The 18,382-nt window shown below is 37.6% G+C and overlaps 1 protein-coding gene across 1 annotated transcript in view; it reads left to right on the top strand.

Annotated features, from left to right (window-relative positions):
- Positions 1-18,382, top strand: part of LOC113231510 — a 155,863-nt gene that overhangs the window by 129,653 nt on the left and 7,828 nt on the right. Inside the window, exons 12-16 of the mRNA XM_026465834.1 lie at positions 1,985-2,105; positions 9,909-10,040; positions 12,300-12,457; positions 14,352-14,416; positions 17,815-17,940. Coding sequence (XP_026321619.1) covers positions 1,985-2,105; positions 9,909-10,040; positions 12,300-12,457; positions 14,352-14,416; positions 17,815-17,940 — 602 coding nt within the window. The remainder of the gene's footprint in view (positions 1-1,984; positions 2,106-9,908; positions 10,041-12,299; positions 12,458-14,351; positions 14,417-17,814; positions 17,941-18,382) is intronic.

The following is an 18,382-nucleotide window of genomic DNA, read 5'->3' as shown; positions in this document are numbered from 1 at the left end:
GCGATGCAGTAACGCGTCTACCTTTACACACGCCCGCGACTTTTAACAGCGATGCAAACGCGCTATTGCGTCGCTGCTAAAAGTCACCGTGTGTGACCTTAAAGAATCGACTTCGCTGACTCACTCAGTAGATTTTATATTACATCTTTTTAATAAATAATAGATATTAATTTTAAATCATCTATAATTTGATAACAGAAAAATAATAGACGCATGTAGATTGTAGAGACCGAATGTATATTATTTATTCTTTTTAGCAGATCAATGTTCTTTTTCACTGATTCTGTTTTAGAGAGTGAGATAATAAAAGAGTGTTGCGAGTGACCAGCATAAACAGGGGGATGCTTCGATAGTCATTTAAAAAGAATGAATATTGGTAGATTGACGCCACAATTTTGTAGAGCGAATGTGTATGAAGGCGTGGGGAGAGGCAGACCTCGACGTATGCGACGGTGATGACCTTTAAAAAGTCGGGTTTAAAGTACCAATAATAAATGGACGTGTATGAAGAGACTGATGGGAGTAGGGGAAGCGAAAGAGATTTGTCGCGAGCGTAAAAGATGGAGGGTCATTGTCTCTGCCCACTCCGGTGGGAGACAAGCATGATGATGAGTATGTGTAAAATGAGACTAGCGGCTGTCAGGTTGAGATCTCTAATGATAAATTTGACTACAAGTAGCGGACTAAATTGTGCAATCACACTAAACATTATAGTTTTCTACGTGAACATTTACACAAAAGAATTAACCAAAACTATGATAGTGATTCCGTTATAGTAAAAAATAACAGAATGGCAATCCAACATAGGATCGAGAAAAGAGGAAGCGGTCCGTAGTCTCAACCTAGTCGTGTAGGATCCAGGCGTGTAGACTTGTGCCTGCTCGCTCTTTAGAAAGAGCGATCCAATTTAGTTCATTTGTCTGTGTGAACGATTTATTATGTAAATATTTAATTTTTTTCCAGTTGTTTTGCATTTTGTTCTTTTTTTGTGATTTTCGTATTTGCAGTCTTCGCATTTTTTTAAATTTTACTTTATGTAATTTTATTTCATAATACATACATATATTACGCACTTATTATTTGAGTTTGTTATTTTATAGGTTTTTATGAATAAATATATATGTATAACATTATAACTACACAAATGGTGTGTAACTATTAGCCGTGGGGCGACGGCTTAAGAATACATTGTCGCCTCCCCATACATGCCCGTGGGGGTCGTAAGAGGCGACCGAGGGCGTCACAAGTGTCCATCTGCTTAGCATTGTGGTAGGCTCTGTGCCGACTGGATAGCGACCACAGTACACACGGCGGAAAACCCTCCACAGTGAAACGCTTTTGCGAATCGCGTTCAGGGATCAGTTGGTGTACATCCAGTGCATTTGGCCAGACCGGCAAAATGATAGTGACGGAGTGAAGATATTTGTGTTTTCTATCCGTTACTCTCATCTCTGGACTGTATTCGCACTTTCCATCAGGCGCGGTGCAGTCATTTTGTCGAGTCGCAATAAACTGTGTAAATATGAAAAAAGTTTATTGTAAACTTACAAGTTTTTGCTTGAGTCTTAACCGAGCTGGCAAGGTTCAGTCGTGCATCTCACTCGAACTTGTATTAAAAGCAATGATACTCCACTAATTGTCTCGTTCGCACCGCCCATCGTCTCGCGTCTGTGAATTGAAAGAAATATTAAGATCGTGCACAAGAAACTAATTCCACATAATGAACGAATTCCTGTACGTAACGATTTACTATCTCATAGTTTTTTTCTGTAACCCGAAGGTTTCCTGAAAGAGATTGCTATATAGCAATAAGGCCGGCTGTTGTACCTGTCTTTTTATTTTTTGTAGTATTTATCCCAGTGTGGAATAAAGAATATTTGTATTATTGTATTGTGTTGACTTCATTCCTAACAATTCCAAGTTCATGAACTAGTCAAGCCTACAGGCGTGATTATATGTAAAAAATATAACTATTTCCCCCCAGGGAACGAATTGAGACACAAGCGCGAATGAAGTGCACGGAAATGTCTACGGAGAAAGATACTCTACAAGTCTTGGTTTCTGGTCGCATATTGGTCACAGGCATTCTGAACGAGATACTTCTTGTAAGTAATATAATATTACTACTAAATTGTCCTACTACATCTATTTATACATCAAGTATGGAGTGTGTCAAGTGGAAGTATGGGGGGATGAGTACTGCAACCTTATACAAATTTACTGTAACAGGGCTTTTTTATATAATATCAACAACAAGTCGTGCGCCTGATGGTAAGCTACAAGCCAGTTGCAGTGCCACTCAGAGCTTTAAATCGCAAAGATTTGAGGGGTACTGCCACTGCACCCGTACCCTTCAAAACCGGAACACAGGGTATCTTAATACAGGTTCCGCTCTCACAAATTAGTCTAACACATTGTAAGTAAATATTTATTTATTTATTTTTTTAAACCCGCATTAGGGAAACCCTATATAGCGGGTACCACGGACACACACATAGACATCCACAAATTACACCCAAACTCACGAGAGAAATAAATGTAGGTCATACAAATATTTCTCCCGGCCCAGGAATCGAACCCGGGATCTCTGCGTAGCACTCCAGCGTGGTAACCGTTCGACCACGGAGGCAGTTATAAACTTGTATAAACCTATCTTAAGATCAATGCCATTGTGATTAGAAATAAATGATTATTAATAGGGAAGAAGGAGGCAACTTTGATCTTTTTTTACGTATCTGGTAAATCCTAAATCATTATTATTTATATGTTTTGATTGCTGCTATTTTTGGCTATAATCATTCTTAATGAGCACGATCAAAAAGTTTAGAATTCTGTCAGAATTCCTATTTTTGTGAAAGATCTCAAATGTGCAAAGCTGTCCCACGCCTGGGGCAGCTTGGAACCCGCCTAGGTTTCATGAATTTAAGTGAAAATTACTTATTTATAACAAAATATTTTTACTTAATCCATTATTTCTTTTTCACAAAAACTTAAATTAGAGTTGACGTTTGAATCTTCCTAGTAGGTATCTACTACTATCTACCTGTATCAAGAAGACCCGCTCTTCCAATATTCTCTAGTATACAGAAATAAACCTTAATTGGTTTCTATAATAATGTATTAAAAATTATCACAAGTTGAAGAATTTGTATAGAATAACATAATTTTTCATGAGGTAATAATAATAATACTAATAATAATAACAACACATACTATATCTAACATCAACCATTATGGTATTCTCGAGATAATAATAACAATAATAATAATATAATATGGGTACCTTAAGGGTGGGATATTTTCTCCGTTTCATGATTGATACCAACCAATTTTTTAAAGCTTTTTTACAATTATACCACTGTAGATTACCAACATTTATTTTTTTGTTTATACATACGTGCCGAATACACTACAAATTGCCTATCAGGAAACAATGGTTTGGAAATTGGTTGAGGAGCAACGATATAATTCCTTCTACGGGACATGAGTGAAGGGTTAAAAGTAATGGACTTATGTAGCTTTGGTACAGTGAAAAGGATGTATAATTTTCTCTGAATCTGAAAGGTTTTGAGTACATTACCTTAAGAATACATCGTTGCCCCGTTTCCACCTCCAAGAATTTGGTTTTACAAGCACCACCCCCAACAAGACAATAACTCATTATCGATTGAATTAAGATGATATACAACTGATCAAGTAAGGTTTTATCCGCAATGTGTCTAAGTGTTTTAAATAGCCAAATGAGCTTTCGTATTCTACTATTTACATAGTCAATATGTGGGTACCATGAAAGACGCTGATCTAGCATGATGCCAAGATACCTGGTGGATGCTACCCTCTGAATTTCTACACAATTACACTCTTGAGTAATATTTTTGTTACAATTGTGTATTTTAAGCGACAGGTTTTGAAGTGGTTGAGTTCTTGTGTATTTAGTAAAACACATGTTTTTATCGGTGTTAAGAGTCAGGAGGTTACCTTTAAGCGATCCAGCTACCCTAAGAAGACCCTATTCAGCACTCGCGAATACAGATTCCCAAGTTGAGCCATCAAACATAATTACAGTGTCATCGGTGTAGGATAGCACATTACCGTGCTCAACAATGAGGTGTGTCAAACCGTTTATATAAGTGAAGAATAGCATAGGGCCAAGCACGCTTCCTTGGGGCACCCCAGAAGTGATGTCTGCTTCCTCACTTATGTAATTACTAAGCCTGACTTGTTGAGTTCGACCAGTCAAGTAGTCACTTAGCAGTTTTAGTGAGTGTCCTCTTATTCCTATTCTTTCTAGCTTGTGTACAAGAATGGGGAGGGATACGGTGTCAAATGCCTTTTTCAAGTCTAGAAAACGGCAAGGCATTTTTTGCCCTTATCTACACTGTTTGTAATCAAGGTTGTAGCAGTGTTGGGCGTTAATCAATTATATTTCAATCAATAATTCAATCAGATTAAAAAATCAATTCAATTGAAATCAATTGCAATTGAATTTAGTTGCAATTGATTTCAATTGAATTGATTTTAATTGCAATTAAATTTGCATTTAAAATCAATTCCGCCCGGTTGGAAGCCCCAGTTGGGGGCCCCGGTTGGAAGCCCCGGTTGGGACCCCGGTTGGGGCCCAGTTGGGGGCCCAGTTGGGGGCCCGGTTGGGGACCCGGTTGGGGCCCCCGGTTGGGGACCCGGTTGGGGGGCCCGGTTGGGGGGCCCGGTTGGGGGGCCCGGTTGGGGCCCCGGTTTGGGGTCCCCGGTTTGGGGGCCCCGGTTTGGGGTCCCCGGTTTGGGGGCCCCGGTTTGAGGGCCCCGGTTTGAGGGCCCCGGTTTGGGGGTCCGGTTTGGGGGCCCCGGTTTGGGGGCCCCGGTTAGGGGCTCGTTTGGGGGCCCCGGTTGGGTGGCTCAGGCTCCTTAACTGGCGAGAACCGCAATTAACAATTGATTAATTGTTAATTGCGGTTCTCGCAACTAACAATTGATCAATCGTTAATTGCTGTTTCGCAATTGACAATTAATCAATTGTCAATCTTTAATTGCCAGAACAATTAAATTTTGCCCAACACTGGGTTGTAGGTTTTAGAATGGCATCCCCTGTGGATCTACGCTGGCGAAACTCGTATTGCGAATCCGAAAGAATGTTAGATTTATTTAGGTAGGCTATTAAACGTTCATTTATTATTTATTCCATGATTTTGGAAAAAATCATGGAAAAAAATAGCATCTACTTAAATGATCTTTTTAAATTTGCAAAAGCAGGAGGCAAAATGATTACCTCTCTTTCTCTGAGACAAATTAAATCGATCGATATTTTAATCTGTTCTGAGCTATGAAAAATATATTTGATTTGTATAAATTAACTTTGTATTAATAATTATAACAAACTAGTGAAGTAATTTCACATAAAAATAATTGAATATTAATTCAATGAAAATTTAAATAAATTAACTTTGTTATAATGTTGGGCCTCAAAACTAAGACAAATGAGAATTAAAAATAAAATTTAGTTACCACTGCTGCGACACGCTCGTTTCGGTCGCTCGGCTCGTGCTGCTTTTCATATACTAACCTTTTTTTTTTTTTTTTTTTTTTGTTAATCCGGGGGAATCTGCTTACTGATACCCCGGCCCCGCGGGGGCAGAGCCGGAGTTAGGGCCAGGGAGCAGCCCGACGGCACTAAACCCCCGGAGTGTTCCTCCTCTCCGCTGTAGGTGGGGGTACGGGTACGCTGTCTGTTGCATTCGTCCGCGCCCCCACCAGAGGCTGGCCGCGCCCTGCGCAGCCCCTCCCCGAGAAGGGAGACACATCGGTCCCCCAACTCCGAATGTGAGGCTCGCCGAACACCAGACGAGCCTTCCATCCCGGGCCCCTTTATGCTAGGCAGCGAACTCCCCCGAGTCCGCTTCCCAGGGGCCATGGGGGGCCAGGACAGCATCCACTCAACTGTGAAGTTCAGTGGCTGCTCCCCCAGCCCCCGTGGCGGATCTGATGACAGGCTCCGCCGCAACACCTAACGCGCATCCGCGCGGACCCACATTCGGCCGCGGAGGATAGGACGAGAGGCAGCGACACACCGACACGTCTCTTCCCCCGCGGCCCCGCCGCCACTGCATCGTCGAAAGCGGTGCAGCCCCGCCAGGGTCGCGGAGGACAGGACGAGCGGCAACGACACACCGACACGTCTCTCCCCCCGCGACCCTCCTCCTCGCGCATCCGCGCGGTCCCGCTGACCAAACGAGCCCCGCGCGGAACGCCCTCCTCCTCGGGCCAGCCTACCACCATCGGCCGGCCCCGTGGGTTCCTCTTAGCTTCACCGTGGGATGAAATCGACCACGGCTACTAGAGCCCCCCCGCCACGACAAGGCGGGAACCCCTTCGGGGGGGTTCATATACTAACCTAACCTAACCTACTGAATGGAAGGCGCAAGCAATCAACCAAGATCTATTAGGAGATCAATATCAAAAGATAATACTGGTTCTAAATGTCATCAATTGTTAAAAGAAAAGACCAATGATAAAAAAGATGATTAATTATTATTTATGAATACCAAATATTAATTTGGTATGCTTAAACATAATAATAATGTTACCTTGAATGCAGTTCATTTATTATGTATCTGTAGATCAACTAATATAGATGAAATAATTAATATATATATAAAACATAAAAATATCATTTATTTAAAAAGTGCACATTTACAATAGATGAATTATTTCTTTGAGGATCAAATGATATTATCCTTACAAAAATAAAGAAACACTTAACTTCTTAAGTAATTAATAATAAAATATATATACTATACTTATAATACTTCTTAAGTAAATAAGTAATAAGGGAGTTGGTAAGTCACGTCAAGATAGTTTCCCAAAAAATTTAAACCTTGATGCTCTTAATCATCATTTCTCTAATTCCGTTGCCTTCGACGGGTCGACTAAAACATCTACCTTAAATTATCTTTCCACGCTTCCAACTGCCGACCATCCTCCGTTTTCTTTAAAAGAGTTTACTGATTGTGATGTTAAGAAGGGCATAGAATCTATTTCGTCCAATGCTGTTGGCAGTGACCATATTGGTCGTAAAATGTTTTTATTCATAGTTGATGAGATTTTACCTGTGATCCGGTATATTCTTAATTTTTCTATCAGCAGCGGAGAATTTCCTTCCCTTTGGAAGGAAGCTCTCATTACTCCTCTTCCCAAAAAAGCCAATCCATCTAACTTTTCTGATTTCCGACCTATTTCTATACTTCCCTTTCTATCAAAGCTGCTAGAGCGACTAGTTTATAACCAAATTACTCCTTTTCTCATACGTAACAACCTTCTTAATCCCTTTCAATCCGGCTTCCGACCAGGACACAGCACTGTGACTGCTCTTGTTAGGATCACTGATGACATTAGGTATAGTATGTCGCAACAGCAACTCACTGTAATGTCATTGCTTGATTTCAGCAATGCTTTCAACAACGTTGATTTTGACATTTTGATTGCACTTTTACGCACTCTTAACATATCTCCAACGGTAATCTCTAGGTTTCATAGTTACCTGCATGGGCGTCGACAGTGTGTTCGCATTGATGAGGTTCTCTTGTTGGTGTGACATTAATGCTGGCGTTCCACAGGGCGGCGTTTTATCTCCTCTTCTCTTCTCGATCTTTATTAATTCAATTTCCCGCAGTCTTACCTCATCCTACCACCTGTATGCAGATGATTTACAAATTTACACTCACCGGCAACTTGAAAACCTGCACGAAGCCATTGAGGTAATCAATAATGATCTCCGTCATATTTCGACGTGGAGTAAACAATTTGGTCTTAAGCTGAACGCAACGAAAACGCAAATGATTATTATTGGCAGCTCTAGAATGGTATCCAAGATAGATTGGTTTCGCTTGCCGCAGGTTATTATAGACGACACCTACATTAAAATTAGTGACAATGTTAAAAATCTAGGTATACTTATTGATAGGCAGCTATCTTGGGCATCTCAATTAGTTGAGACCAGCCGCAAATTGTTTGCGTCTGCCGCATCTCTCAGACGGTTACGTAATTTTTTACCTATTGCCACGAAAACTGCGCTTGCCCAAACTCTTCTTCTTCCAATTCTTGATTATGCTGATGCCTGCTATCTGGATTTAACCGAAGAACAGCTCAACAAACTCGAACGTCTACAAAACTTTTGCATCCGTTTCATTTATGGTCTGAGGAAATTTGATCATGTTTCCATTTATCGCAATGAGCTGAAGTGGTTACCCATTAGACTTCGCCGGAATGCTCATATTCTTAATCTTCTCTATGGCATCTTATTCATTCCTCACACACCACCTTATCTTAAGGAGCGATTTGAATTCGCCCATCAATACAACCCCCGACTTCTGCGCTCTTCTTCAACTCTTCAACTTAAGATGCCATTGCATACCTCCCAGTATTACGACAAGTCCTTTACTGTTCAGGCTATTCGTTTGTGGAACGCTTTACCTTTGTCTATTCAACAAGCGAAATCATTGAATATATTCAAAAATATGGTTAAAGTACACTACCTTAATTTAGTGTGACCTGGACTGCTTAGGTATTTTTATGTTTTGAAATTAAGTTTTAGAAATTTTTATATTTATAAGTATGAGAATATATAGTAGTTTACGATATTCATATATATGTATTGGTTTTATTATTTATTTATAAATATATGTATATTTGTATTTATTTATCAATTTTTATCTGTTGATTTAGTAATTCTTCATACACCACCGTCTTTTTCCTATGAATTATATAATTACTTCCATCCAAAGGTTGTCTGGCAGAAATCGCTTAAAGCGATAAGACCGCCCATTGTACCACCGCTTATTTTTAATTTAATTGTATTGTATTTGTTTCCTTTTTTGGTGTACAATAAAGAATTTTTGTATTGTATTTGTATTGTATTGTAATTAATTATAAAATCACAGGAATAGTGCAAAATAGAATAAAATAACTGCAAAAAATAAATAAAACAACTTCTTACAAAAATATTAGCAGAGCAAGCTAATCAGAACTTTGGCATCACTAGTAGTTCAGTCAACATCAGTTAAAATTCTCACACAAAGTAGTAAATAGTTTTTTTTAAATTATTCATTATATATTTAATATACTATTACATATCGCATGTTGAAACCAATAACGCCACTAAACGGTTAAATATTCTAGGAATAAAACAATTCATATGACCAGCAAAGTTCATCTATATTCTTCCAGTAATATCTTTACAACTATTTTTGAGAATATTTACTTTACGACGCGCTGAAACTAAACATAACCTTTTTGTCAGGTTTTGGTGCGCGCATACTGACCATCATTGCCATTGACAGAGGTGTGGAGCTCGGTGTTGCCATATTATAAACATAATTCCTAATTTAATTAGAGAAGAAACGTAGATATGGAAAAATAAAATATGAAACAACACCTTACACACACACTGAAATACAAGTTAACACCTTTACATGCAATTATAACTCACACAAAAACACGTACACACAACCACACATGACTGTTTTAAATACATGTTCCCTTGTTATTTTTATTTATAGTATACTTTCAAAAGTTTACATTACATCTCTATTAGAATTGGTGTAAATTTAAATGACATTAAGTTTGTAGTGAGGAGCGTGGAGGCCTAAGACACAGATCTCTGATCTAGTTTTAGTTAGATACCAGTCTCCTACAAATTTTGTCACTTTCGAAAATAAGGTTTGTTTCTGTGCCAAAAATTGTAACCAAAATTTGTGGAGAGAAATCAATTTACTATTATTATTACTATATTTATATTTATTATTATTAGAACATTTTCATTCAAACTGACTGCGTAAACGCTTTTGTTCTAAGCTGCCCCTGTTCAAAGGTGCCTCCTTCTTCCCTATTATTAAAAATTAAATAATGTGTTAATTTAGTCTTTTCCAGAAGACAAAGAACAAAGTGAATTCTTATTTGAGTCGGAATGTTCCTTGCTCATGGACAGCGAATCTAGAAAAGCTACGCATGATTATACCAAAGGAGTGAATCTTTTCGCGCTTTTGAACTCTGTATGTACAAAAACCAATTATTTTAATGACCTTACTTTTTTACTAGGGCGAAATGTAGGTTATTGAAAAGATACAAATATGTTTACAACATTTTATAAAGTAGGAAATATATAAATATCGAGTTCTTAGGTTTTCGCGATTGTTACACATAGGAAATGAAACTATTTTTCCGGATTTAAATCGCGTATATTTGTTTTTTCAAACAAACCGACGTTTCGTTAGAATAAACAAAAACATATTAATTAGTACTGCAGTCTTATGTCTGTTTGGGATTTTTCATTAGAGGAAATACTGGATCCCAAACTGGTGGTACGGAGTAACCATCTTCCCTGTTGAAATTAGGATGTTTTTTTAATTTCAATGGACTCTCGCAGCATCCTGGGTAGATAACGGACTTCTTTTGCAAGTACCTGGGGTTGGTCAAACTTCATTGAATGTGCAGGTTTATCCATGACATGCTCGCAGACTGCAGATTTGTTTACGCGACGGTGTTTCACTTCAGCTATATGGTCTTTGACGCGGGTACAAATACTTCGCTTTGTTTGTCCAATATAACAGAGACCGCACTCACAGTCAAGCTTATAAACTCCTGCATCCTGTAAGGGGATGTTACATTTCACGGGTCTCAGGAACTGAGAAATCTTCCTCAGGAGCTTGAAATAGGTCTTGATAGATGCACGCCTGAGGACTCTTCCGATCTTGTCAGTAACACCCCTTACGTAAGGTAAGATGGCAGGTCTTCGCTCGACTGTTGGTGGTTTCACACGGGGCCTGCGGCATTGGCGTGGAATCTTCAACTTATTTGTTTTTGGTAATACAGTTATTACATGAATTAATTTTTAGTATAACTTTCATTTTTTTGTAATAATTATTTGTTATCTTTTTTAAGCTCATAGCTCTACAGCTCATGCTTAATAAGTAAATAATAAATTAATTACATTTGGAGTTTCATAATTATTTGTTACCTGTAAGCAGATGGCTCTTTTTTCGCAAAATCGCATGTTGTACGCAATGGTCAAATATTTAGAAGGTTAACGTAATGGTAAAAAAATGGATATTTCTCGAACATGCTTGGAAATGTTTACATTACTTTCAAAAAACGAACACGGAAAGTTTGTCATTTATGGACCGTCCGACTTCTTCCCGGCCAAGGCCTGCAAAGTATGAAAATCCATTACTGTCCACTTCTCTAAACTTTTAAACTCTAAAAATCTATCTATAATGCCGGGTTCACGAGTTTTTTACTTGCGCTTATCGCTTGCTTGCGTGACTCAAAGATCTGTCGCGTACGCGCAGATAGGACTATTCACGAGTCGAGCGCTTGCGCTGGCCGCTTGCATTGCGTTGGATTTCTTTGCGTTCCGTAAATTTGATATCTAGCAAGCCTGATATTTTCACGCAAGCAACAAGTAACGTTTGCGGAGTACAGCAACACTGGCCAATGACAGAGTAGCAGCGAGTTCGAGAGTGTCGACAATCCAAACAAAGGCAAGGCGCCGCGCATGCGCGCAAATCTCTCCGCAACGCAAAGAGGAAGGACTCATGAACGTCTTTGCGCGAAAGGCAGATTTCTACGCCGTGTACCCTGCCAACGCCAGCAAGCGAAAAACTCAAGTGTAAGACTCGTGAACCCGGCATTAATAACGATTTGCACAACTATTGTTTGAGAAAAGCACTATACAAGCCTCGGCGGTAACGGGGATTGCTTGACTCGTATTAATTATTACAAGGCCTCGCTAGCGCTCGGTCTTATAACTCATACTTGTCCAGCAATCCCTTACTTCCCGGTCTCTGCAGTAATGTACACACGCCAGCACATCAAGCTACACATTGACGTATCGATCTTGTTCCGTTGCGATGGAGGCGATTTTCGAACAAAAATGTGTAGTCTGATGTGCCGTTGTCCGTACTATTCTACGAATTTCATGGATTATGACGATTTTTTAAATTTTGTAGTCACATAAATCTGGCTCTTTGTGTGTTCTTTGTTGAAGTTTCCGAGCATGTTTAAGAATAATATTTTTTATAACCCAAACCCATAACTTTAAATATTTTTTATAACTTCTTATATTAGGATATCTCTTTTTAAATGTGCATGTACATGAAATAAACCAATTACCATAGCGAATTCTTATACTCAACTGATATTTTGGTAGAATACTTATATCTAAAATGAAAATCTATATACCAATACTTAACTAGTTTAAGATATATTTAAGATATAGGCCATTATTACACTAAAAAAATATTCTTTTATAGAGCAATTCATCCCTGGTAGAAGCGAATCACAGAGCCTACAAACAAAACCAAGAGGACTTCGTCAGTCTCTGTTCTCTGTACAAGGAGTCTCAAAACACCGATGAATATGCCAGTTATGCCAGAGACGAGTCTTTCATGAGCAGCTCCCAACCTAAAAAGCTAGGAATCCCGTTTTCACTTGACGTAGTTATAATTGTGTTGGATTTTGCCATTGGTGGTATAGGTTTTCAATATTACTTCCTATACTGAACATCACGGTTTCTAGGTATCTACCTAGTATCTACTCGGGCTTTCAATCTGGTTAAATTTCCGCGTCCCGGAAAAAAACAATCTTGAATAGGCGTGACTGGGAAAAACAAGATATTCGAGACTATTTCAAAAGTAAGTTTCCATGTTTATGTTGGCTATTCAGTAAGTCAGTCAAAACATTATATTTTAATCAATTTCTATAATATATATCTTAAATTATAAAATTGAGAATAAAGGCAGTTTTTTTAAAGGCGCCAAATTAGACCCTTATGGAAACGCTGCAGTTTAATTGATTGATTGACTTAAGTCTCAAATATCACCACATTCTCAAAACTGAGAACATCAGTGTCGAGTCTCGAAAATACCAAAAAATAGTCGAGATTGGAAATTTTCGAGATTCCCGGTATGAAAGTTCTAGTAGATACCTATTGTTTCCGTGATACCATCAGCAAAGAACTCCAAGTATAATGGGTAATTAATTACTGGTTCAACAGTATCTAGGTCCATGCCACTGTGCCAGGAATTTCGGAAGAAACAGACGGGCACTCGACGTGTACATTTTAAATTTTGCAATGCTTATTTCTCTTAATATTAAGGAAACACATATGTGTGTATGTGTGTGTGCTTCATATATTAGTGAAAATCAATTAATAACCAATTTTAATAGATACGAGTCCTGTACCCCACCTACGGTGGGGTCGGGCTCGGACTGCGGCGCGTGGTCGGGTTCAGTTTACGGGGTGTGCTCATGCTCTTCGGTGGCACAGCGTTAGTACTATGGGCACTTGAGGAGGAGGTCGATTCCCGATTTGGACCAATTAAAGAAACGAACATTCCTAAGTTGGTTTTGATCTGAGTATTCTGGATTATCGTTGTTTTGGTATTCATAGTACAGGAAATTCGGCAGTAGTTTGGCATTTTTTCCCCCTAAATACTTCTCTTTGGCATAGCTTTCAAGAAAATGGAATCTAACTGATATGGTTGAGATACAACAACGCTATAATAAGTATCTCATTTCCACTACATCGGGAAGTATGCCTTACATTTTTACAATTGTGAGAACTTGTACTCGTAATCTATTACGCCTCCGTATATAATTACCTCCATATGAAGGCGTGTGGACGCATCGGGCTTCGCCCTCCGCGGACCTCGGCCAGTGTCCTCGGCACTTAGGACTTTGAAAAAAATTAAATAGCTCTTTAATGGCGGCCATATTTAAAAATTACAAAAATATATTATGACCACTAATTATTATCAAACAATCTTAGAAATCTTTTCGTGCTGATTTTCAGTCCGAGCAAAGCAAGTTACATAAATAAATTACGGCTAAATCGAAAAACAGCGGGAAAAAAAATTTTTACTCCAAATTATGAGGCCATGTCATTTTCAGTCGAATCAAATATTTAGTTAGTCATGTAAACTGAGGCTTATAACTTATCACTGTTATTTAAAATGAGTATGAGGGTTAATGATTGTTATCAATAATGAAATTATAGAATGTAAGTTTATATTAAACATTCATCATATTAAGTGAGTTGTTATGTGAAAAACGTTTATATTAAGTATAATTATATTAAATGAGCGTTAGTTTCAAAATATTTATATGCGGTCATACAAGTAAACACAGATCTTCAGCGAACACTACTTTGATTACAATGACTTTTGGTCGTTTCTGTTGCATCCTATTACGTACACCAGCATTATGATGAAATATTCTTGATTACCAATTATCGAAGCAGTGTTAACACTGAAATTTCGATTTCCAAGTCATTTTAAATCCATTTAAACTTCTGTGTTTTACAGATCAGCAGATAAAATTAAGCAAACTTCATCAATCGCAACTCCACATAAAAGTTATATGGCTGCTAGTTAGTTCTTTGTTATTATACTTTAAGATATTTAAGGTGCCTAATGTAGATATATATATAGAGCTTTTTATTTATTGGCAACAATGAATCGCCTCGCTTTCAAATCGCTCGCAAATCGCCAGACACCCGCGGGATTACGGTCGCCTCGCTTTCTGCCGTCCACTAACCAAAACGCGGCTAAGGGACAAAAGGTCAAATATCCGTTTTAAATAGCAAAAGATAGAGCACAAAATTCTCTTTTAAAAAACAGTTAAAATTAGTTAACGTATTCGACTTATCGGAACTTACTCTAACGATGCATAGCTGAAATATCGTTTAATAAGTTCAATATTTTAAAACTGGGTTATGATTTTTTATATCTCAAAAAATTGTTTTTGTCACTTAGCGGACGGCAGGTTTCAAATCGCCAGTGTGTTAAGGCTCTTGCAACTTACCAAGACGGAGATCCCGTTTTTTGCATTCATGACATTGACTTACAAATAAATGGACGACGGGTCTAATACAAAAACCACGAAAAAAATGTCCCAAGTCAACCTATTTAAACGTAGTGACATGTAAAGGAATATGAAAAAGCTAAAACGTTGAATTTAAATTGTAATGTCATCGCAGTACTGTCTAATTTTGCTTGCTTCGCTGTCAGTCGAACAAACGAAGACTAAAGCGTAAATGACGCTCGATTCTAACGCCCTATAAGTTCGGACACTTTTTAGCGCGGCCGTCGGGTCCATATAATTGTAAGTCAATGATTCATGATTACTTTTATGTTTATTTATACAAATACTATGAGCAAGAAACCGTTTGATTTTGACGGGTAATTTCTTCATAGAAAAAGTTAGTTCATATATTGTACTATTGTTATAATCACGCCACATATGATCATATGTCAAAAGTGCTTTTATTATATTTCCATTTTTTTATCCCGCCAACACCACGATATGTTCTTCGCCAACATCGACAACCGCTTTTCACTCTATATGTAACCTGCACGGAGCCACCAAGGCGGACACTATTCTACGAGGATCTAGCCTTTATAGAATCTCTAAATTGGATGAATGATTCTGACTTCTGACATCGGCTAGTTACTGCTTGGAGACGGTGATTGACTCAACCCTTATTGACTATGGGTTACATGTTTAGTTATTATTACTATTAGTGTAAGTTGTACAATATGGATAAATAAATAAAAAAATAAACATGAAAGTAAAAAATAATACGAACTACACAAGTATATCCTCCTAAAACTACAATGGGAAAAGCGCTAAACGCCCAATGTACTTTAAAATGTGCTACATTATAATTACCTACATGCTTCAGGCCCAAGCAAGTGTGCACTCAGTTTTATATGTAAAACGTATTTTTCTAGATACCCTTTGATCATGTATAAAATAGGGTAAAGATGCCTAATATGAGATAGTCGCCAAACATGAGATAGTTAGGTTTTGACCAAACTAGTCGCCGCAACCGTTTGGCGCTAGTGTCGCTAAAAGCCACAATGCAACTGGTCGGAATCTGTGTTACTGCTTCACATCCAGAGGCGACGTTAGATTGTGAAGGCGCGGATTTTTGCGGAACCACAAAACCAAATTTTTGTCATCAAATGTTTACGAGGTATGTTTACTTTTTTTTTTTGTTGGTTATGTGTACTTTATAATTACACTATATGCTTTCAATTTACAGTCATTGTATCAATTATATGATTAATTTTACGATGCATTTGCAGTTTTGTTGTATTTTCTTTGTCAACAAAAAATAGGCAACCATTTTGGTGAATGTAGATGTTTTCCTAATATGAGACACACTGGGGTACCTAAAATGAGATATCTCATATTAGGATACACACAAGGGTCATACACGACTACTTAAAAAAAAATAAGCTCTGAGTATGAAGATTTGCAGATAGCAGCAGTGATGGTGTATCATATGACGCTGAATGTCCTTCCTGCACCGGAAGGTTTTCAGAAAACACAAGAGAAGAAAAATGGGCTAAATGTCAAGTCTGTTTCAAGTGGACATGAGGATTATAGAGAAGTAATAGCAGAACGATTTTTGAGTCTTTGTGTTTAGATATACCTAAGGTTTAGAAAACTACTTTTGTCTTTTTATTATTTGTTGTTTTTTGATATTCTTTAAGAAGTGCCATTATAAAAATCACTGTGATTATTATGAGTCTGACATAGATTATAATGTAAGTTGAATAGGTATATAAAGTCCTTACTAGACCTATAATTTGAAGTACGATGTTATTGATTAAAAAGTCCCGCCAATAAAAAGTTTATTTAAACGATTTCTTTCTTTATTTTCGAAATCTAGTATCTCAAAACCAAAGGAACCTAATATGAGTTACTATCTCATATTAGCAACCCTTAGTATCTCATAATAGGAGACCATTTGCTTGAGACGTAATTGCTGAATGTTCTGATAATATCTGATATAAGAAACAAAAATTATACTTAGGACTAAACTGTCTTTCATAGATAAAATACATTAAATTCCCTATCTAATATTGTGATTTTCGAAGTTTTTAGTGCAATAATTTATTTTTTACGGGCAAAAATAAAAACGGTATCTCATATTCGGCATCCTTACCCTATATATAGCGCTAAATAGAATATGATATTTTCATTGACCGTTTATGTGTGTATAATTGTGCACGTATTTAATGTACACGCGTCATTAGGAAGACATTATAAATGTGTGATTTGGATGATTCGCTACTAAGTGCGAGTAATGATTATATTATAAAAATGAATATTATATGCAAATCTACCACAACTTCGCTGATTTGGTGCTACATTGACATAATTGTAAGTACATTTTGGCAAAATTTATTTAAGTATTTGAAAACATCTGTAAGAACTGTTACCTACATACGTTTGGAGAAAAGTCGGCAGAAATGTTGAACATACATACCTATATATTATAAAAATACACAAAGTTTTATTAACACGTCATACATTTCAAATAAAATTAAAAAATCAATTTAAATCCAACGCCTATAATAATATTACAAGAAGTACATTTGCGTCTGTGTAGCACCAAATGAGCGACAAATGTGCCGTTATGACTAAAATGAATATAACTACAACATTTTTATTTCAAAAAACCACCTTAAAAAATTTGTGGAATTACATCTATTTGCCAAGTTTAATGAAATCGGATAAATGAAAGTGGGTGAACCGGATTCATCCCCTAACTTGCCACCTTTAGTGGTAGAATATTTTCATCAAATTTGAGTGGAAACCACTAATGAGATATCCCATTTCGAACAAAAAAATAATCTAGATCGGTTCACAATTAATATCAGAGTAATCGTGTTACACGCAAAAAAAATACAATCGAATTAAGAACCTCTTCTTATTTTGAAATCAATTAATTCTAAATTTATATTGTCGTCACAGCCGGAACCGAAAGTGCGAAGACATCAAAATCTGTCACGTTCACATCTCTGGATATAGATACTACGGGAAATGTGCCAAACGATCTGAGCGGTTTGATGATAGACCCTAAAATGTCTGAATTTTCAGGTTGGTTCACATTCCAATGCAAAATTCATCATCGTGTTCTTAAAGGCGAATTTATATTTGTCTGCTGTGTCGTGTCGGAACGCGTCAGTACATTATCGGTTTCATATAATATGGTGAGGTTTATATTAGTGTGTCGTAATGTGTTGTGATGGCTGGTACTGTGTCGCATCATAAGCGAGCCCGATCTGCGTCAAGACTGATTCGGGGGAGCGGCCGCGTCACAACAGATCAGACAATTGTGCACGCGCCAGTGCTGTGTTGTGACATGGTTGTGACGAATCAAACATTGGGAGCTTATGAACTCTCCGAGAACCAAGCGGTATTGTTTCAATATATCGTCAGAACACGACAAATAGATGTGAACACGTCGACAAATATAAATTCACCCTACCACAGCAGTCCTCTCAATTCTACTTACTTCAGGATATAAGTACCTAAGATT

This window comes from Hyposmocoma kahamanoa, unplaced genomic scaffold, assembly GCF_003589595.1.
Source record: "Hyposmocoma kahamanoa isolate Upper Pololo Valley unplaced genomic scaffold, ASM358959v1 65, whole genome shotgun sequence".
NCBI classification, from domain to species: domain Eukaryota; kingdom Metazoa; phylum Arthropoda; class Insecta; order Lepidoptera; family Cosmopterigidae; genus Hyposmocoma; species Hyposmocoma kahamanoa.
This window is presented reverse-complemented; position numbering and strand designations above follow the sequence as displayed.